Consider the following 23,844-nt stretch of genomic DNA (forward strand, 5'->3'; position numbering starts at 1 on the left):
AGTCTTGATATATTCTCCCCTTTCACACTCATCATAGAAGTCTTCTTTTCCTATTCAGGCAATGAAAACACCTCAAGAGTACACCAAATTTTACCCGGGGTGTCAATACACTGGTTTGACGAACACACAAACAAATATTGTCGTATTGTTATACAACGGGATACCACGGGTCCTATAAACCGCTTAATAAACCTCAGTGGGGTTTTTATTACAACAGGAAATTCTATTAGACTCTCACCTATTACCCTGACTACTAGAATAGAACTTGTAGACTTCAAATTAATTTATAGAGTATTGACTGAAACCCAATTAAAATATCTTTCAAAATATATATTATAGGATGGGTCTGTACCCAGTCGTAGAGGAAGTAGCGAAGACGCTGGAAACCGTAGATGGGTTCCGCTTGAGGCAGTTATGTGATGTGAAACGTCAACTAGAACAAGACCGTGACACGCGGAAAGCACTATGTAAGAAGTACAATAGAGCTTTCAATATCGTGGACGGGGTTGACACTACCCTTATGGCAACCAGCATGGGACTGGTGCGGCCACGATGGTAGCCAACAACCCAACGCCTGCCGCCCCTATAGTGCTAGGTATTGAAATAACAGCTGGGGTGGCAGGGTTGGCAGGGTTGGCGCTTAAGTTAGTATCACGCAGACTTCATCGTAAGGCATTGAAACACGACGAGATCAGGGTTCTGGCCGAAGCAAAGCTGAACACAGTGAGTGAGCGTATTTCCACGGCACTCTCTGATAGTAAGATCTCAGAAGAGGAGTTTCGTTCAATCCTCTCTGAACTCACAAAATATAACGGAATGAAACAAGATATTCGGTCCAAGTCTCGTAAGTCTGCTATCAGCGAGGACGAGAAAAAAAAGTACATAGAACAGGGGATACAAAAAGCCCAACAAGCCTTTATTATGAACACCAAAGAGATCATAGGCGGTTCACGTTAAACTGTTTCATCGATATAAACGTGACATAGGCCGCCAACTTTTTTGTAGTAAGGGTAATAGTAGCAAGAGCTAAGGGGCCAACCAAAGCCTTAGTTAGTAAATAAGGCGTTGTAGAGACTTTTTGAAAGTGGTCCAGGAGTTCATGGGTGCCGTGTCACAAAGGTCAGAAACCGGCAGACGCTATCAAACTAAAATCATTAGTTGCAGAGTCGGCCGCTCCATTGCGTGGGAAGGAGAAACAGATACCAGATAGGGCCCTAGTGAGGTATCTATACCAGCCGGGGGAACACGAGGGTGATAGCCGTAAGCGGGCCACCGATCCTATATGGTCAGTCAAAACTTACAACATAGATAAAGTGGATATGAAAGCCGACGAACCTAACTTATACTACTTGAGGGATGGGCCGGGTAGGGGGTTTGTAAGAGAAGAATTATTGATCGTACCGTACGGCACAGTGTTACCTCCAACACACGTTAAGTAGTAGGGGTAATAGTAGCAAGAGCTAAGGACCCAACCAAAGCCTTATTTAGTAAATAAGGCTTTGTAGAGACTTTTCTTGAAAGTGTTTTAAAACCCCCATTGTATATACTACTTCTCCGTATATTGAGAGAATGGCTCAGATGAACTTATAGTATCAGAAGTTGTGCAAGAGACCAACAAGTTCTTCCAGGACATTGTAAACTACTGTTGTGTTTAGACCAGAGTCTAGGAAACATTTGAGGACCTTTGTTTGTGGAAAACTATAACCAAAAATAAAAGGACTTGAACACCAAACTGGACTTATCCTTGAATATACCGTCTAGCTACATCATCCCCAGACAAAGAGTGGAGGAAATACAGATTGCCTAGGGAGAAGGGTATAACACCCTGACATCCTCAGGTAACAATAAACTTCATCTTGTCTGAAGGTAGGCCATATGACATTAAAACATTGTATTTATTTTTCGTTCACGAAATATTTTATCGCTATCCGATCGAAAACCCATTACGCCAGGATACAGTCAAGACATGACCCTGCATCCCGGCCGAGGACACCACCTTCAAAAATCCTATTCAGATTCTACCTGCTGATTACCCCTCGTATTTTCTTGAGATTTTTTAAATATACTTCCTGTGGGTTTTTGACTGAAAAGTTGATACTGATCTACTCCCAGACAATTTCCCTTCATGTACATGTAACTGGCATGTTTTTATAATCATACGTTTATCACGACATCATACGTTTGCGATCATCATATCTTTTTGATCAGCTATTATGATTCCCATTTATAGTGAGATATTGCTGGAAAATCCATGAGAAGCATCCTACATGTCAACAACACGATCCTATTGGCTGGGACATAAATATACTATGAATCAAAGTTTATGCGTCAACAACAGTAAAAAATCAACGAAAGATTTATTTTAACAAGGGAATCATTAATGCAATATCTACCTCATGATCAAATGCATAAAAATCCTAAATCTTTACTCCAAAAATGCCATTCATGTTTCGCCTGCATGGTTTACACACTACCTTACAAGATCACGTTACTAGTCATGTGACCACGCTGCTATTCTTTATTATCTCTGCAATCTGAAATGTTTAACTGTATAGTGAGAGTTTTTGATACAATGGGCATGTCGTACTATCAAAACATTGCTAAAAATATTCAGCCAACGAAAGGATTAAAAACATATGATGTCACGTCCGGCGAAACTTTGAGATTGCTTCGATATTAAAAATAGAAAATGGTGATATGCATGGGAATATAATAGTTTATGAAATAAACTTTATCTTGTCTGAAGGTAGGCTGAACCATATTAAAAGATTGTATTTAGTTTTCATTCACAAAATGTTTTATCGTTTTCCAATTGAAAACCCATTACGCCAGGATATATATATTAATGGGCTTGCTACCTGCAAACTTCATGTTTCAACGATAGCAAGCTGTTCACATGCTATGCACATGCACCAAATTTCTTTTTCGTCTATGTTGGAAGACGTTCTTCATTAGTGGTATGCAATTCTCACTCTTGTCTCCTGTTTTGTACGCTTTTACTTTTGTGTATCACACTTATCTGTTTCTATGTCACAATTTATATCTTTTCCTTGCAGAGAGAATTCCATTCACTTTAATACAGAAGTTGTGTTCCAGGGATCAAGTAGATTTATATGTAAATGACATATAAGACATAACCCACTTGATGCAGACCTTTTTTTCATTTGAGAATCAGAAAAATGAATGTTGTACGAGAATTGTGTTAGTGCTGCACTGGATCTAGCTATGGCTATAACTCAGCTATGTACACTATTAAATTTCTTTTATCCAGTGATGTAAATTTGAAGTGTATATACATACATGCTTTGGACAGTAGACCTCGTTAAATGTAGTCCGCATGTGTGTTAAATACGTTGAAATACAGTAAATTTCTCCATTTACAGTGTGGCTCTTGGCTACGTTCTACGCAGTTGTGATGATACGATGGCAAGTGTCAACTTTGTTTCATTCACCTGGCGAAAGAAGAAGTTGACATACATAATATTTTGTCTTTTAAAACTTGTCATTGAGCCTGACCACCCAGCCTCCTTTAGTCAACTCCTACACCAAACATTCTAATACTGATCTCATGGGTCTGAACAAACAGACAAGAACCAAATCAAAATGAATCAATGCCTTTCAACATCACCGTCCCCAGAACCCCGGAAGATCCAGGTTGGAATTGATCTTCACTAACCCTGGTGCTTGTCATAAGAGGCAACTGACAGGATTGGGTGGTCAGACTCGCTGACTTGGTTGGCACATGTCATCTGTTCCCAATTGTGTAGATTGATGCTCATGCTGTTGATCACTGGATTGTTTGGTCCTGGTCAAGACTTGACCATGTGCAGACTGCCATCATATGGCTTAATTATTCCTGAGTGGCGAAAAACCCACTCTCTCTTTCTCTCTCTCTCACTCACACACTCACTCACTCACTGAAACCAAGCCAGGCTACGTAACTCTGTTGCCAGAGCAGAGACCTGCAGTGACATTGGAAAGAACAATTTTCAGTTAATTGTAAAGAAAATGTGTGGGAAACTTGTCATTTTGCTGATTTCTCGACGTCAGCAAAGACATTGTGAATCGTGTTGCCATTAGTTGCTCCATGGAGTCAGGTGATGGTGTCACCATGCACAGATTTCCACCAGACCCGGCAATTTATGCCAAATGGGTTCTTTGTGAATGCGAAGAAAGCGTTGTTTTAAGCCTGTGGGATATACTAAGTTGGATAGCTTGTGTCCAACTTCGCTTCCAAGAAATAAAATGCTATATAGATTTGTTTTCATCGAATTATAAAATCAAAACTACTTACAAGTAGTAGTAAATCACTTGTGACCAAAAACATGAACATAATGAATTCTTCCTCAGAAACGATGTTGTGGTCGAAGTGACAATAATATTGTAAGTAGTTTTATTTTGACACCCACCTCGCTTCCAAGAGTGAAATTGTTATGTTATAAGCAATGCCATGCAAAATCCTATTGTCCATCACTCAAATACATTTTTACAATCAGTAGAAAGTAATTTTGATTTTGGAGCTCGGTGAACACAAACTTAAATACCATTTATCCTCAGAAAGGGCGCCACCATTTTTGAAAATCGCGGGCTAAATCCTTGAGACTATGGTTCAATTTCATATACTAATAGTTAAATATGTATTTGAATCATGGCCAAAAGGATTTTGCATGACACAACTTGTAACATAACGACTTCTTCAAAGGAAGCAAGGTGGGGGTCAAAGTGACAATACAGCACGATAAATTTCTTGCGACGTTCACTTGGTTTACAAATGCCCACTCACCAGTATGTAGATATCATTCAATGTACATATTTATGTTTGGTCTTATAATGCTATTAGTTTAAAATCATACTTGTATGCATTTTGATTTTGAAACTTCAGTCTAAGTAAACTTTGTCTCCGTACTTTCCGTTACACTCCCCTACGTAGTCTAACAAAACCTAGTAGGAGATCATGTCAGGTAACCCTTGAGCGACCTATGACTGTCCTATCAATTGAGAGAAGGCCAAATGGATTTAACCGATCAGACAACAGCTACTGTTTGCTAAGGGTTTGGCGGGACTTAAAAATTCGCTAGTCACTAACAATAAACGAAAATCCACATAAAACACAGGTATTTGACCTGCATTATATATGCATAAGGCTTTTTGATGTCATGGTTACCATTAGCTAGCTGACAAGTGAGCTGACATCCTTGAATATTGACAAAAGCGCTATTTTCAGCAACTGTTTACTCACTGTTGACAGTTTTGTAGTGTGCTCCATATGGATTACCTGGTAGCGATCATATGGTAATAGCATTCGGAATCATTCGGGTACAAACCTTTCCGAGGCAAAAGTTCTAAAAGTATGTGCACATGTCCACTTTTGTGATTTAGTAAGATGTGTTCTGATTGGTCAATCTCAAAGCTTTCCTGACGCGACCTCCCATAAGGTTTTGTTAGACTCAGTAGTGGAGGTAACGAAAGTACTGAGACTAAGTTACTTAGTCTTTCTGAAATTTAATGAAAAGAAGTGATCTGCTGACACTTATAGTGAATGTACAACAGGAATGTAATATCTAGACATTTTATAGTTTTGCCAATGTGAATCATAATTTGCACACATGCCCTAGTGTATGTTGTCTGTTTCAGTACACTTCATGACGAAAACAATGAATCTATTGAATGGTACAACAAATGCATAAAAACGTATTGTTGGATAAGAAATACATACAACACATGTAGTAGCATTTGCCGTGTGTTAGAACTGTATGTACCAATTTATCTAATTAAATTTTAAGCTTCTTCTAGCAATGGCAAAGTAGGGTTGTTTAGTTTCCAGATTCTAATAAATCAAATGTCAATTTTTATTATCATATACTAGCCTCATAAAGAAACTGCATTGTCAAAATGTTATTCCAGTTGATAAATATGATAACAATGTCAAAGGTACATATGAACTTTAATGGAGGGATCATGAGACCAACAGGTCGGGAGTATTTCAATTGAAAAGTAAATCACAATGATGTCACGGGTCCACAAGAGGGAAGGGGTCAAACGACTATGCTCAATAACGGGTATGTCCACCATCGGCATTGAGAACAGCAGTGCATAAACGACGCACAGAGCCTATCAAACGTGCAAGGAAGGCTTGTGGGATGTAATGCCAGATTCTCTCAAGTTCTGTGGCAAGGTCAAGGATGTTATCTGGCGGATGAGGAAGACAGTGTAGTCGTCAGTCCATCTTGTTCCTAACATGCTCTATCAGGGAGAGATTCAGTGAATTTGCAGGCCAAGGCAGGAAGTCATTGTTGTTGTGTTACAAGAAATCCATAGCAACCCTTGCAGTATGAGGATGGGCATTGTCCTGTTGGAATGTTAACTCAGCGCCATGATGTTGCTGAAAAGGAATTGCCACAGGTCAAAGAATCTGATCCCTGTAGCCCACACCAGTTAAGCTGCCCTGAACAATCACCAAAGGAGTTCTTTGGCATGCTGTTATGCCACCCCAAATCATCACGGAACCACCACTAAAGTGATTCCTCTCCAAGACACAGGCCTGTGCGTAACGTTCTCCCACGCATGTATAGGCGCGTTGATGTCCATCACTATGGAAAATGTTAAACCTGGATTCATCTGTAAAAACAACATTTTTCCACCATAACAAGGGTCCGCGGACATGATTTCGGCACCACATTCGGTGAGTTTGTCGATGACATTGTGTCAGGATAGGTCGTATGGCGGGACATCATGGTCTGATGGCATAAATATTGTCAAACTGTGTTCGGGTGAATACACTGAAGTCCTGGGATGGTCTGGGCAGTCACCACTGCAGTCTGAAACCTGTGGCGAAGATGGGTCACCCTTATCTGTCTGTCCTGTGGCTGACCGATGACGTCATTTGTGTTCTGGTAGCGTCTCACCAGTGCAGAAATGGTGTTCCATAGTTAGTGGAAGTGCAGCCACTTGTCGTTGAGACATTCCCCCACAGACCATCCCAATGGCCCCATCATGTTGTGCAGATGTTAGCTTTGGCATGCTATGCATTTCAATAGCCGTGTAATTTTTTGAGCGATCGCAAGGGCAGGGTTGAGCATTCAAAGTGACTGTATTGTGTGGCATTCATTTGATCTGTTTCTCTTTCCCGGAATGCATGTGCAGCAATGGTTTGCACGTGGCTCGTGCATGGATGCTGGATACATGTCACTAATCTCTGAGTTTAAATCCTTATGTGTCCACACAGGTTTCATATATTTAGATTTTACATTTTCGTATGCACAGTTTCTTTATGTGCTAGTAAACATAACAAACATCATATTTTTACATGACACGATTAAATATCAAGATAAAAGAGACCTAGAAAAAACACTTATATCTGGCTGGAAGAAAATAAGGCCCAACAACACCAAGTTATTTTGACAGAATTGCCTATGCAAACAAGTTGTAACTTGGAAAATAGGCAAAGCAGGGGACAAAGTCAGATGACAGTAGATTGTGAAAACATATAGATTTTATTTTTCACAAAAGCCGTCATGGTTTCATGTTTGTACAAACCTGTAAATGAAATAATTTACCACCTGAAATTTAGATGAATTCTACATCGGCCCTCTATACCTCACATTACGTCACTAAGACACGCCACTCTGATTGGTTGAAATTTCGTTCACAGGCGATAATTGTGCACTGTTTTTGAAAAGGTCGATTTAAGGTAATTAAAGATCGAAATGAGTAGTTTCCATTTATAACGATTACAGCAGATTTGAGCTTGTCATTAACAGCATAGCATTTTCCATGGAGATGTCCCTTTTGTTCTGGAAATAGATGTCTCTTGGAGCCAGGTCAGATGAATATTGAGGATGAGGAAGTTCTTCAAAGCCATATTGATGTACTGCAGACTTTGCCAATGGAAAGTTGTGAGATGAAGCATTGTCATGTAAACTCATACTCCAGCCCTCAACATCTCTCATGTTGTACTCATATGTATACCCCAGTATGCTTCAAGGACCTGTTGCTTTCAGACTAGTTGATCTATCTGATTAAGATAAGTGGAACTGCTGATGAAGAACAGTGTCTGTTCAACAACACTCCTAAGATTAGTTGGTGTCACCAGTCTAGAAGTTGTGTAGGCCTAGAACTTTTTGACAAGCCCTTGTACAAGACAAATCTTATGGATAACAACTTCTTTATTTATTTTTCACAACGTTTCTGAAGTAGTTCATGCCCCTTCATCAGGTAGATAAGGACATAGTGAATCGTACAGTATATTTATAGTGATGTACAGGAAGCCAGATATGTAAATAAGTATATACAAGCTCAAGGGAAGAAGGAGATATAGTTAAGTATGTATAACAATGTGGTGAGATGAAAGAGAGGAATACAATAATAGGATATGTTTTCACAATAAGGACTAGGGTATGTTCACATAGCAGAGTGTTTTCAGAGTAGAGTCGTCACTGATTTCTTGGTGATACACCAGGCACTAGGGAGGTAAACCCCTTCCCTTCTGAATGAATGTCAACCTCTTTATTGCAACGAGTGTGATGTTTTGGTGTAGGTACTAACATGTGTATGATGCTTGAGAACAGAGTTCGTAGCTACACTGAAATGTTACACTCATTGCAGGAAAGAGGTTGACTGTCCAGGGGACCTGGTTTTTCTTCATGAGGACATCATCTCCTCAAAACTCATTAGGAATCTGCAACTTGCCATGTAACTTGGTACCCCATGACTTGGTGACTTGCAGGATGTATTCCATTTACAGCTTGAAGTGCTCAATCTTGGCAACAATCAGTTTGAAGTTCTACCGGAGGTACTGAAGTCAGCAAGAAATCTTGACAAGCTTCATGTCTTTAATAACAAACTGACAACACTTACCCCACAAGCCCTCAGTAAGTATCAAAGAAATCTCAATCCTCAACTGACAAACTCTAACTTGATTTGATTGCCCTTGATGTTATGATAACAGTAGATCCTATACACTGAGATGTATCGTTTGAAACAGCATTTCTAGGATTAACAACATTGTCACAGTCTACTGTGGTATGTCAAGGACAGAATCCTTAGGACTACCAACAATGTCACAGTCTACTGTGGTATGTCAAGGACAGAATCCTTAGGACTACCAACAATGTCACAGTCTACTGTGGTATGTCAAGGACAGAATCCTTAGGACTACCAACAATGTCACAGTCTACTGTGGTATGTCAAGGACAGAATCCTTAGGACTACCAACAATGTCACAGTCTACTGTGGTATGTCAAGGACAGAATCCTTAGGACTACCAACATTGTCACAGTCTACTGTGGTATATCAAGGACAGAATCCTCTCATGTGTGCCGCAAGTTTTTTCTTATGTTGTGTTTGTGTAAAGGTCACATGCAACGCAAAACACAGCTTTGCAGATTCTGAAACAAATCATGAAAACTGCAATATAAAGTTGAAAACAATGCAATGACAAAAAAGCCCACAAAATCAGAGTTCAGTCAATTCACTTATTGCTCCAATGACTGGGTCTGGTATCGCGGCTGCATTGTTTCAAGGGAGGTGAACCCAAGTACAAAAATTGCACTTTTGATTTGTGATTATACACTTATAATTTTGTTAGTTTTTTCTTAATCAGAAATGCATTTTATGTATCATGAATAAGTGATAACTGTGTTTTAATTGGGTTTGATCTTTTTGTTGCATGTGACCTTTAAGAGTACCCTCTCTCAGGTAGTGTGAAAAGGAGAGAATCATTTGTGTACCCTCTCTCAGGTAGTGTGAAAAGGAGAGAATCATTTGTGTAGGTTTAGAGAATCTTTCTGGTGTCATGTGAGTGGGGGGCAATCTTCCCTCAGCATCTACAATGTGCTTATTATTTTGTGTTCCAGGCGGTCTTGTGAACCTCACTCTCCTCAATCTGAATGGAAACAAATTAAAAACACTCCCTCCAGAAATCTGTAGGTAAGAATTGTGAATCTGTCCACTGGGTTTATATTCTGAAGGCTGTAGAAGTGTAGACAACAAGTCTACCATTCAGTTGTTTTGTATTTCTCCAGACTGTCCAACCTCCAGCACCTGAGTGTGGACAACAATTTACTGACCGAGCTGCCCATCGAGTTCTGTGCTCTCACCAAGTTACAGGAGCTTCACGCTGCAGGGAATCAGCTGACATCATTGCCGCTGGAGTTTGGGTTTCTCACCGGGCTGGAAAAGTTACATCTTCAGAAAAACCAGATAAGAGAACTACCAGAGGTAGGCAAGCAGAGTATCAACAGTGATGAGATCATGGTACGCTGTATTTCATGATACATTATGTATCATGATGCTGAAAGAGTCCGAACTCTGTTTTTGTTTTGTATTTGTTAACAAGTCTAGATGTCATGTGCACACGAAATGGCCAGATTCACATTTATGTGTCAAGATGATGATGATGATGATGATGATGATGATGATGATTTTATTGCAGAGTTTGAGTAAGTGCTACAGACTGAGAGTGATTGACATCGCAGCAAATGAACTGCGGATATTTCCTACAGAGGTGGGTGGTCTTCAGATTAGTTTTTTCATAAGGGCTAAGGATTTTTTCAAGTGATTGTCATCTTTGAAATATTGCTTGTGTTGTTTGTGCATATTTCTGTGCCTAACATGGCTAGCATTTGATGCTCCTGTCCAGTTTGCAGCACTCCCCTTGAAGGAGATTCATTGTGAGGAGAACCCACTCCTGCAGCATATACCTGTACACTCTGTGCAGGAGGAAGAGGTGTTGTCATTAAAGGTAAGAACATAGGTAGAGCATCAGACCCCTTGAAGACAAACCACCCCCTTCCCCACCTGTAGACTGTACCCCTGTAGTTATGTCTTCTGTACCATTCATCGAGTCAAATATTCTTCAAGTTTAGAAATTTGGACAGCAATTTTTGTGCAAAGAACTGTGGATGTTGCAGCCAAATTTTAGAGTGCTTGACTTTTTGTCATCTCCAGGAGATCTGTGCACGCTACATCATGAAGGAACTGAAGGATCGGTGAGTAGCACTTCTTCTTGTCTACAGGATCTGTTTCTCCAGGTATTTGTTGACACATTCATGTCAAACGCCGAGATTGTCGTCACTCGGTAGTACTTGCTGTTGGTCAGTGAAACACATCCTTCATACACAGTTACAGTTTGAAATGTTTTTGTATTATTTCATGCTATGGGCCGATTTCAGTACAGTACGGAAAGCCATACCACTGCCTTTCTATTACGGCCCCATCCCCTAAACAGTTATGCTTTGACATCCACGTACATCAGGACATCTCTGTACTTTGCTTCCTTCCATCATAGAAGTGGAGACCTTGATATCAGTGCTGATGTTCCTTAACCTAAACTTCAGAATGAAATGACATGCAGTGTGCAGCATTTTGGTTGGCATGTGTCAACATTTTGAGAATAGCTCAAGATTAATACTGTCACTTCCCAAGTGTTGAATAGATCTAGTATAGTATCTTTGAGTGTTTGGTACCAAGAAAACAATATGTCTGCTCGCAAAGTCCAAGTGACAATGGTAACAGTGGCACCTCAACCAGTGGCATGTGCTGTACAAGGTCACATGATTAATGACAGTCAAAATATTGTCATGGAGCTTGCTTTCAGAAATGTTCACATGCTGTCATTGTTATATAATCTTCTTTTAACTCAAAACAAAATCTCATTATTTTGGGGCATAGCACATACACACACATTTTGTCAGGCAATTTCATTGGTTCAGTCTTGGCTAACATTTCAGGCTGAATCCACAAGTGTAAGTATTGGTACACATAATACATAGAATATAGTTACAACTGAATTGCTAGTTATTTGAAGACATCGTGATAGTACCATTATGACTGGGTAGTACACTGTTATTTCAAAAAGTTTCTGCCTAGATCCAGTGTTAATTTTTATTACGCTCTATTTAGTACAACTTTATGTAGCAGTTTCTGCTGAAATATTAGTTCGTTGTGTGAAAATATTACTACACATGTGTTAGTAGAGCATTAGATGACAGTATCTGCTGAAATATTAGTTGGTTGTGTTGAAATATTACTACACATGAGTTAGTAGAGCATCAGATGACAGTATCTGCTGAAATATTAGTTGGTTGTGTGAAAATATTACTACACATGTGTTAGTAGAGCATTAGATGACAGTATCTGCTGAAATATTAGTTGGTTGTGTTGAAATATTACTACACATGAGTTAGTAGAGCATCAGATGACAGTATCTGCTGAAATATTAGTTGGTTGTGTTGAAATATTACTACACATGAGTTAGTAGAGCATTAGATGACAGTATCTGCTGAAATATTAGTTGGTTGTGTTGAAATATTACTCCACAATTGTTAGTAGAGCATTAGATGACAGTTTCTGCTGAAATATTAGTTAGTCCTCATGAGATGTGTTGTCAAATTGTAGTAACAACAGACTGTAACAACTTTGTGTATAACTTGTATCTTGCAATATTCTCACGTAGAACCCACCAACATGAATTCGTCAAGTGAAGAAGGAAGACTAATGTTACAGCCTACATGTCACAGTCACTGAAAAAGACTATTTGGTGTGGGTCTGCAAATAGATTCTTATGTGATACATTCATAAACATTCTTGTGACAAGTAAATATCTAAAAACCACTTGATTTCTTCTCTGGTTAGGGTGTCTTTCTTCGGTTGTGTCTCTGACATGATGTCATCATAAACAAAAGGGATGCCACTGCAGTGAGCCCAGATCTAACTGATTTAAGGAGTCAAGAGCTTGCGAGCTTGTCCTACAATGCAGCTGCGACTGGTTGTGTGCAGTTTCATATCGTAATGATTTGGGTGTTGCATGCTACAAGTTGTCACTACAAGTTGCTCAGTACAAACACACCTTTAAACTCAGAGTGGAACTCTGTCTTAAATAATACTACACTCGAGTTAGTAGAATGTTGCATGATAGTTTCTGTTGAAGTAGTAGGTCTGTTTAACTTAAATGTTGATAATCACTAGTCTGCTGACCAGGAAGCTAGATACATAAATGTCAGATCATTGTAAATATTATTATTGGTATTAGTAACTTACTCCACAGTGGACTGTTTTTAGAGATTTTAGATATCCCTTCTACTAAAGTGTGACTGTAGCCTGCAATCTTGCCCCAAGGTATGCGTACCTGCGTCGAGCTATCCGCCACTACCCGGAGATCAGGGACATGTTGAGTCAGGCCAGCAAGTGTGCCGTATGCAGCGAGTCCTTCCTCAACACATGGCTGGAGTGTGTCAAGTTCATCAGTGCAAAACAGGTTGGTCAGGAAATACTTTGTTGAACATTTAAGGAATTATAAGAAATAATTTTTAACTAGGCTTAAGTTTATATGGTCAGTGTTCAATTTACACATATTAATCACCCCAAAAATTATTCATGTGAGTTGGAGTGAGTGAGTGAGTGAGTGAGTGAGTGAGTGAGTGAGTGAGTGAGTGAGTTTTATGCCGGTTTTTAACGATTTTCAAGCAATATCACAGTGGGGAACACCAGAAAATGGACTTCACACATTGTACTTTATGCGGGCAATCAAACCTGGGTCTTCGGTGTGACGAGCAAACGCTTTACCACTAGGCTACCCCACCGCCCCTAGTATGTTAGTAATATTGGAAACAGTAAGTAGGTATTCTAGCTCTTAATCTGCACACATCTGTTGCTGTCAAATGTAACCCATATCACTAAGATTTCTCATGTTTCGTGTTTCACAGGACCTGAAAGTCGGAAACTTGCATGGCCCAATTCCCATACGAGCTCTCCTCTGCTCCTACAAATGTTTCAATGCAAAAGGACATGAATTCTATGGAGTTGCCTTTCCCTAATCAGATTTGAGTCAATACTTGAATGGTGAGAATGTTTCCTCCAGTGAGAATGATCTCAATACTTACAGACTGTATGATTCTCCTCCTGTGAGGGTAGTTCAACTGAGCAGTTTGCTTGTATGTGCATGAGAAACAGAAGAGAGTTTGTTGCATAAATAAACCAGTAAAGGAAATACATACATTTTAGGAATTTGAAAAACCTTTTGTTTAAGAAATACATGTGGTTGTGTTGTTTATGTTTATGTTTCATTGAAGGTGCAGACATAAACATATCTTGCTTTAATCAGATGGTACTGAATGAACTCTGCTTAAGCACTTGTATCACTGATAAAACAAATCTGGGTGACACTAGACTTGAATCATCCTCATCTCGGCAACGTTGAACTTGAACATTACTAATCTGGGTGACACTGGACCTGAATCATCCTAATCAGGGTGACACTGGACTCAAATCATGCTGATCTGGGTGATGCAAGACCTGAATCATACTGATCTGGGTGACACTGGACTCGAATCATGCTGATCTGGGTGACATTGGACTCAAATCATTCTGATCTCGTTGACACTGGACCTGAATCATACTGATCTGGGTGACACTGGACTCAAATCGTGCTGATCTGGGTGACACTGGACTCAAATCATGCTGATCTGGGTGACACGGGACTCAAATCATGCTGATCTTGGATGACGTCAGACTTGTATTATTCTGATCTGAGTGATTGTGACATTTGATGACATTGTGTTTTGTGACATATGACTTCAAAGACATTGATCGGGATGACTTTGGACTTCAACAACCTTCCATCTTGTCTCCACTCCCTCACCACATAGCCAACGGAGTGCCCGGAGTCTTTAGTACATGGGGTATCACCATGACTCATTCAGTGTGGAAACTCTTTTGCTGTCTTCTCTACATAGCCACCATGCCGAGTTACTCATTTCTCCCATCATTTCTTGACCTTGTACAGACAGTCCCCTGATTTCTTAGCAAAAACCCATCTAACTGTGATACTGTATATTCTTGATGTACATGATATATATCTATATGCCCATCTAACTGTGGACCCGTAAACCTGGTTAAAGTACTATGACTATGTGTCCAAGTCCATCCAGCTGTGACCCATGAAGAATAGGTTAGAATAGGCCTTCAGCAACCCATGCTTGCCATAAGAGTTAACTGTGCTTGTCGTAAGAGGCAGCTTATGGGATCGGGTGGTCAGGCTCGCTGACATGTCATCAGTCCCCAATTGCGCAGATCAATGCTCATGTTGTTGAATACTGGATTGTCTAGGCCAGACTCATTTATTTACAGACTGCCACCACACAGATTAAATATTGCTGATTGTGGCATAAAACTAAACTTACTCACTCTGACTGTGATACTGTGTATACTTGATGTACATGATGTATATCTATATGTTATCCAACAGTGATACTGTGTATACTTGATGTACATGATGTATATCTATATGTTATCCAACAGTGATGCTGTGTATACTTGATGTATATGATGTATATCTATATGTTATCCAACAGTGATACTGTGTATACTTGATGTACATGATGTATATCTATATGTTATCCAACAGTGATGCTGTGTATACTTGATGTACATGATGTATATCTATATGTTATCCAACAGTGATACTGTGTATACTTGATGTACATGATGTATATCTATATGTTATCCAACAGTGATACTGTGTATACTTGATGTACATGATGTATATCTATATGTTATCCAACAGTGATACTGTGTATACTTGATGTACATGATGTATATCTATATGTTATCCAACAGTGATACTGTGTATACTTGATGTACATGATGTATATCTATATGTTATCCAACAGTGATGCTGTGTATACTTGATGTACATGATGTATATCTATATGTTATCCAACAGTGATACTGTGTATACTTGATGTATATGATGTATATCTATATGTTATCCAACAGTGATACTGTGTATACTTGATGTACATGATGTATATCTATATGTTATCCAACAGTGATGCTGTGTATACTTGATGTACATGATGTATATCTATATGTTATCCAACAGTGATACTGTGTATACATGATGTATATCTATATGTTATCCAACAGTGATACTGTGTATACTTGATGTACATGATGTATATCTATATGTTATCCAACAGTGATACTGTGTATACTTGATGTATATGATGTATATCTATATGTTATCCAACAGTGATACTGTGTATACTTGATGTACATGATGTATATCTATATGTTATCCAACAGTGATGCTGTGTATACTTGATGTACATGATGTATATCTATATGTTATCCAACAGTGATGCTGTGTACACTTGATGTACATGATGTATATCTATATGTTATCCAACAGTGATGCTGTGTACACTTGATGTACATGATGTATATCTATATGTTATCCAACAGTGATGCTGTGTATACTTGATGTACATGATGTATATCTATATGTTATCCAACAGTGATGCTGTGTATACTTGATGTACATGATGTATATCTATATGTTATCCAACAGTGATGCTGTGTATACTTGATGTACATGATGTATATCTATATGTTATCCAACAGTGATGCTGTGTATACTTGATGTACATGATGTATATCTATATGTTATCCAACAGTGATGCTGTGTATACTTGATGTACATGATGTATATCTATATGTTATCCAACAGTGATACTGTGTATACTTGATGTACATGATGTATATCTATATGTTATCCAACAGTGATGCTGTGTATACTTGATGTACATGATGTATATCTATATGTTATCCAACAGTGATACTGTGTATACTTGATGTACATGATGTATATCTATATGTTATCCAACAGTGATACTGTGTATACTTGATGTACATGATGTATATCTATATGTTATCCAACATTGATGCTGTGTATACTTGATGTACATGATGTATATCTATATGTTATCCAACAGTGATGCTGTGTATACTTGATGTACATGATGTATATCTATATGTTATCCAACAGTGATACTGTGTATACTTGATGTACATGATGTATATCTATATGTTATCCAACAGTGATACTGTGTATACTTGATGTACATGATGTATATCTATATGTTATCCAACAGTGATGCTGTGTATACTTGATGTACATGATGTATATCTATATGTTATCCAACAGTGATACTGTGTATACTTGATGTACATGATGTATATCTATATGTTATCCAACAGTGATGCTGTGTATACTTGATGTACATGATGTATATCTATATGTTATCCAACAGTGATGCTGTGTATACTTGATGTACATGATGTATATCTATATGTTATCCAACAGTGATACTGTGTATACTTGATGTACATGATGTATATCTATATGTTATCCAACAGTGATACTGTGTATACTTGATGTACATGATGTATATCTATATGTTATCCAACAGTGATACTGTGTATACTTGATGTACATGATGTATATCTATATGTTATCCAACAGTGATGCTGTGTATACTTGATGTACATGATGTATATCTATATGTTATCCAACAGTGATGCTGTGTATACTTGATGTACATGATGTATATCTATATGTTATCCAACAGTGATACTGTGTATACTTGATGTACATGATGTATATCTATATGTTATCCAACAGTGATGCTGTGTATACTTGATGTACATGATGTATATCTATATGTTATCCAACAGTGATGCTGTGTATACTTGATGTACATGATGTATATCTATATGTTGTCCAACAGTGATGCTGTGTATACTTGATGTACATGATGTATATCTATATGTTATCCAACAGTGATACTGTGTATACTTGATGTACATGATGTATATCTATATGTTATCCAACAGTGATACTGTGTATACTTGATGTACATGATGTATATCTATATGTTATCCAACAGTGATGCTGTGTATACTTGATGTACATGATGTATATCTATATGTTATCCAACAGTGATGCTGTGTATACTTGATGTACATGATGTATATCTATATGTTATCCAACAGTGATGCTGTGTATACTTGATGTACATGATGTATATCTATATGTTATCCAACAGTGATGCTGTGTATACTTGATGTACATGATGTATATCTATATGTTATCCAACAGTGATGCTGTGTATACTTGATGTACATGATGTATATCTATATGTTATCCAACAGTGATACTGTGTATACTTGATGTACATGATGTATATCTATATGTTATCCAACAGTGATACTGTGTATACTTGATGTACATGATGTATATCTATATGTTATCCAACAGTGATGCTGTGTATACTTGATGTACATAATGTATATCTATATGTTATCCAACAGTGATGCTGTGTATACTTGATGTACATGATGTATATCTATATGTTATCCAACAGTGATGCTGTGTATACTTGATGTACATGATGTATATCTATATGTTATCCAACAGTGATGCTGTGTATACTTGATGTACATGATGTATATCTATATGTTATCCAACAGTGATGCTGTGTATACTTGATGTACATGATGTATATCTATATGTTATCCAACAGTGATGCTGTGTATACTTGATGTACATGATGTATATCTATATGTTATCCAACAGTGATGCTGTGTATACTTGATGTACATGATGTATATCTATATGTTATCCAACAGTGATGCTGTGTCTTCTTTCTCTGTGTGTAAAAACCAAACCTCACTATAGTTAGTTTGTCCACCAAAGGATGCCAAATTTATTTGATAAATAAGTTATTTAATAAACAGCAACATTTTACTTGACGTTGTGTTGTTCACCATCTGCTAGATGAACAGTTTCAATCATATACAGACCTGTACACAAGTTGTAACATACAGCCACACAGCAGTCCACAAGCTGTAACACACTACAGCCTACCACACAGGAATCCACAAGCTGTAGCACGCTACAGCCTACCACACAGGTGTCCACAAGCTGTAACATGCTACAGCCCACCACACAGGAGTCCACAAGCTCTAACACGCTGCAGCCTACCACACAGGAGTCCACAAACTGTAACACGCTACAGGCTACCCCACAGGAGTCCACAAGCTGTAAAATGCTATAGCCCACCACACAGGAGTCCACAAACTGTATTATGCAACAGCCCACCACACTGGAGTACACATGTTGTAACACGCTACAGCCTACCACACAGGAGTCCACAAGCTGTAACACGCTGCAGCCTACCACACAGGAGTCCACAAGCTGTAACACGCTACAGCCCACCACACAGCAGTCCACAAACTGTATTATGCAACAGCCCACCACACTGGAGTACACATGTTGTAACACGCTACAGCCTACCACACAGGAGTCCACAAGCTGTAACATGCTGCAGCCTACCATACTATTACAGCAGCCACTGTAAATCGGCAACCGTGACCTGTGGTTACTCAGAACACAAACTTGGACGGCTGTAGTACTGCATGAGAAAAGACTGATACTTCAAATACTTTATTTGTCTTTTTATTTACAACCACATGTGTTAGAAAAATCTGTAAATATCACAGGAAAAACTGTGTTGAATGTTTATAAAACACCCTTGTTATGAAACTTTTTGAGAGAATGTGTACATTGTTCTTTGAAATGTAGTTCTTGTTAGAGAGCAGACTGTCAAAGACATTTAATGATGTTATCATTCAGACAGAACCTGTTTCTCACGAGGAAAGTTAGACATTAATACATTACAATTTACATCATCCCAACTGACAACATACAAAGCATACTCAGGGTGAGTTGTAGGCCATTGACCATGAGCTCTAATACAACATACACCTCAGTTGTGACTACTACACGAAATCTTGGCACAGGGAAATAAGATATTGTAGAAAACACTAAACACTATAAAGAGATTATCTGAGTCTCTTCTACCACTGGGAGGTCCAAAGAAAAAGAGTCACACTGATGGTATCTAATACTGGTTGGCAGCTACATCTCAGCTCATAAAGATGACAATCTATCCAAATAGCTCCTGAAGTAACTTGCACTTTAGGATACACTATCTGAAGGAGCGTTGCTGTCTGGGACTACAACTTAGGTTAATGTCTGTCTCACACCAAATAGATAACCAGTTTTCTAATGATCACATAGTCCAAGGCCACCAGGTGTGAGTAGATGCTTGTTCCCTCTACACATCCACACCAGCTTACAAGTCAGACAAGCTGGGTTCTACAACAGTAGGATAAAACTGTTCATACAACAATTCAATGTACTTGCCTCTTAGGCTAAAGTCACACAAGTTGGATATGATTCCATCACATGTACAAGTATAATGAGGAGCAGTTCACGTCTCAACATGGAGTCAAGTCAGTATCACAGCTTCACATAGTCTTCAAGATCTCTCACTGTCCTCTTATCACGATTACAACAAATCCCATACAGGCAAGCTTTCAGCTGTACACCACAACTTTAGGTATATAAACATACATCAGAGTTCAAATGGACATGAATACCTGCATCTTAAGTTAAAAGTATGTGATTATTACATAAAAGTTTCAGTAGACATACATACATCTGAAGTGAGATGTACATGAATATATACAACTGAAGTTAGATGTACATGATACATCAAAGTAGACATGTACATAAATATATACATCTGAAGTGATGTACATGAATGATACATCAAAGTTTAGATGTACATGAAGAGTTTCAGTTTGCCTTGGTCCATCTTGAGGGCAATGTTGTCAATACGGAGAAGCTTCACATTCTGGGAGTTGCCTGCATTGAACACCCGGTAAATCTGATACTGCTCCTTCTGAGCATGTGCAAAGTTGACCTCCCGTGAAGAAATGTCAAAGTGTTTCTTCTCATCCTTCAGAGTGCTCTTTACCTCGATGTACACTGTTCGGGATTCAGAACTTTCATCATCCAAGCAAGTAATTTCAAAGTCATATGGCAATCCTGATTCTCCTGTTTCATTCACCCATCGGACATCCACAATGTCCTTGTTGAATGCCATCTGTTGGAGAAGATAGTGTTTGACCAGTGTCTCTCCCCAGCGACCGATGGCAGACATGTCCTGATGGTCCTCCAAAACAAGGGCATCTGGCATCTGGAGGTCCTCACCAGGCACAAGTTCCTCATACACCAACTCACTGGCAGACTCGCTCCACATGGGGTCACCGGCTGGGAATACACAATCAGGGAGATTAGACACTGTGGGCACAACAGAAAATTTTACACAGAACAATGGAGATAGAACAGTTTGGAAATATTCATGCAGACAATACAACAGCTGCAGAACAATGGAGACAGAACAGTTTGGAAATATTCATGCAGACAATACAACAGCTGCAGAACAATGGAGACAGAACAGTTTGGAAATATTCATGCAGACAATACAACAGCTGCAGAACAATGGAGACAGAACAGTCTAGAAATAAGTCCTTGAAGCTTACGGTGCGAGGATGAGATCAACCATGGGATCAGCTTTTGTTTATTGCTTAGTTCAGGGCATGAATAGATAAGACATATTCAGCCACACACTTTTCTGGGCTTTGCTAGATAACTTACATTTAAAGAAGACTGGTTTCTTTGGACTTGAGGCCACCTCGCTCTCACTGTGCTGGTGTCTGCGTTTATTTCCTGGGGTTGTCTGTCCTTGTTCTGCACTGGGAGACTCGGAGGGGCTGCGTCTAGAGTCTGCACTGGTCTCTCCTTGGCTCGTAGTGTGGGGACTAAGAAGAGATCTGACACATCAGTAAAGCATTCACACAGTGGTGGTAAACATCCTCTGCATTGCAACACAGCGATATATATACACAGAACCATACCACAGTTAGATGATTATTTCAGTAATTCCGTATTTCTGTATTTGTTACCATGGAAACCCAACATATGCCTCACCTTGTAGCCCCAACTGGAGATGGTCTCTTGGCTTCCATTGAGACCTCATGGTCTGACAGTTTACGTTTCACTGATCCTGCTGCAAAACAAATGACTTTATGATAACCCTTGTGTCAAACCCTGTTAACCCTTATCAACCACTGTTAACCCTGTGTCCTAAACCCTAACTTCACCTTACGAAATAAAGTATCATGTTACGTAACTCACACCCTGCTGTCACATCATGACATCTCTCATGTCACAGACAGTAAACCGTCATGTAAAACAACATTAAACTCTCATGTCACTGACAGTAAACCATCATGTAACACAACATTAAACTCTCATGTCACGGACAGTAAACCGTCATGTAACACAACATTAAACTCTCATGTCACGGACAGTAAACCATCATGTAACACAACATTAAACTCTCATGTCACGGACAGTAAACCGTCATGTAACACAACATTAAACTCTCATGTCACGGACAGTAAACCGTCATGTAACACAACATTAAACTCTCATGTCACGGACAGTAAACCATCATGTAACACAACATTAAACTCTCATGTCACTGACAGTAAACCGTCATGTAACACAACATTAAACTCTCATGTCACGGACAGTAAACCATCATGTAACACAACATTAAACTCTCATGTCACGGACAGTAAACCATCATGTAACACAACATTAAACTCTCATGTCACGGACAGTAAACCATCATGTAACACAACATTAAACTCTCATGTCACGGACAGTAAACCATCATGTAACACAACATTAAACTCTCATGTCACGGACAGTAAACCGTCATGTAACACAACATTAAACTCTCATGTCACTGACAGTAAACCGTCATGTAACACAACATTAAACTCTCATGTCACAGACAGTAAACCGTCATGTAACACAACATTAAACTCTCATGTCACTGACAGTAAACCGTCATGTAACACAACATTAAACTCTCATGTCACTGACAGTAAACCGTCATGTAACACAACATTAAACTCTCATGTCACTGACAGTAAACCGTCATGTAACACAACATTAAACTCTCATGTAACAAAATGTTACTCTCATTTACAATGTTACACAATGTTAAGCCTTCATTATACTACTACCTGCCTTCATTACAATACTACCTGTAACTCTCATGTTATACAATGCTTAACTCATGTTACACAATGTTAACCTTTAACTTAACACAACGTCAACCTTCATGTAGTAGTGTTAACAGTCACTTAACACCGATAAGTAACATTTTGTTAACTTCATACAGTCATCCCTCGCAATAACGCGCTTCGCGATACTGTGGATTCGGTTAAACCGCGGGGTAATGTGTGGATCCCGTAAAAAATGTTGAACTGCAATCACACTCCTTCAAAAAATCGAAAATTGCTCATCAACACATCTGCTGTTGCATTCTGGAAAATAACGTAAACTAGTGAAATTCAATGCAGATAGCAACTGACAGTGTTAATTGTACATATCCATTGTTTTTCAGATGCTTAAAACATGCAGGGTTTTCTGAATAATAATCATACCTACAGCGAAATATCATAGTAGATCTAACTCATAAAAGACAAGACATACCATCAGTTGAGTACTTACAATGTTTGCTGTGATGCAACACACCGTGCAATAGCACGGGTAAACAGTCATCCGAGAAAATATGGTGTCAGAAAACACACTTTTTTAAATTCAGTTCAATCCCATTTTCGTTCATTAAAACTGTTGACAGAAACTATGGAGACACTCCGAGAGAATGGCATTACCTCACTCCATATGCATACAACTTCCGCTTACCACATTCACGAGGGTCCGTTTTCCGCGCCTTCTGGGATAGCACCAATTTCACATTATTCTTAGCAATCGCTATCAGATTACAGCCTCATAATCCTCCGAGGCCCGCATTATTAACCCATTGAAGTAATTTTTAACAATTACATTGCCAACATTTTGTTTTTTACAAGCAAAGTTACAAGTACCACGGGAAGTCGGCGGTGACTTATCAAACTGTCTCCTACGTAAAATGTATCCAGACAGGTAAAAGCCTGTGTTCATTTTTATGCTAAATATATTTGCAGAAAACATGCATTATATACTAATCCAATAGCAATATATGAAAAATCTGTTACAATAACACCTTAATACTTAAAATATTCTGATAATGGAAT

General features: G+C 38.8%; 2 protein-coding genes across 3 annotated transcripts in view; one reads left to right on the forward strand and one right to left on the reverse strand.

The window, feature by feature from the left end:
* Positions 1 to 18,587, forward strand: part of LOC137258974 (leucine-rich repeat-containing protein 69-like) — a 35,836-nt gene extending 17,249 nt beyond the window's left edge. Inside the window, exons 2-9 of the mRNA XM_067796669.1 lie at positions 8,744 to 8,870; positions 9,855 to 9,927; positions 10,023 to 10,218; positions 10,433 to 10,504; positions 10,640 to 10,741; positions 10,948 to 10,988; positions 13,117 to 13,255; positions 13,704 to 18,587. Of these exons, the coding sequence (XP_067652770.1) occupies positions 8,744 to 8,870; positions 9,855 to 9,927; positions 10,023 to 10,218; positions 10,433 to 10,504; positions 10,640 to 10,741; positions 10,948 to 10,988; positions 13,117 to 13,255; positions 13,704 to 13,814 (861 nt within the window). The 3' untranslated portion in view covers positions 13,815 to 18,587. The remainder of the gene's footprint in view (positions 1 to 8,743; positions 8,871 to 9,854; positions 9,928 to 10,022; positions 10,219 to 10,432; positions 10,505 to 10,639; positions 10,742 to 10,947; positions 10,989 to 13,116; positions 13,256 to 13,703) is intronic.
* Positions 18,588 to 19,269: 682 nt separating this feature from the next.
* LOC137258973 (uncharacterized) overlaps positions 19,270 to 23,844 on the reverse strand; it is a 50,631-nt gene continuing 46,056 nt past the window's right edge. For both annotated transcript variants that reach the window (XM_067796667.1, XM_067796668.1), the window contains 3 exons: positions 21,680 to 21,758; positions 21,347 to 21,510; positions 19,270 to 20,959 (listed from right to left, as the gene is read on the reverse strand). In XM_067796667.1, the coding sequence (XP_067652768.1) occupies positions 20,463 to 20,959; positions 21,347 to 21,510; positions 21,680 to 21,758 (740 nt within the window). In that variant the 3' untranslated portion in view covers positions 19,270 to 20,462. The remainder of the gene's footprint in view (positions 20,960 to 21,346; positions 21,511 to 21,679; positions 21,759 to 23,844) is intronic.

Source organism: Haliotis asinina, chromosome 12 (assembly GCF_037392515.1).
Source record: "Haliotis asinina isolate JCU_RB_2024 chromosome 12, JCU_Hal_asi_v2, whole genome shotgun sequence".
Taxonomy (NCBI): domain Eukaryota; kingdom Metazoa; phylum Mollusca; class Gastropoda; order Lepetellida; family Haliotidae; genus Haliotis; species Haliotis asinina.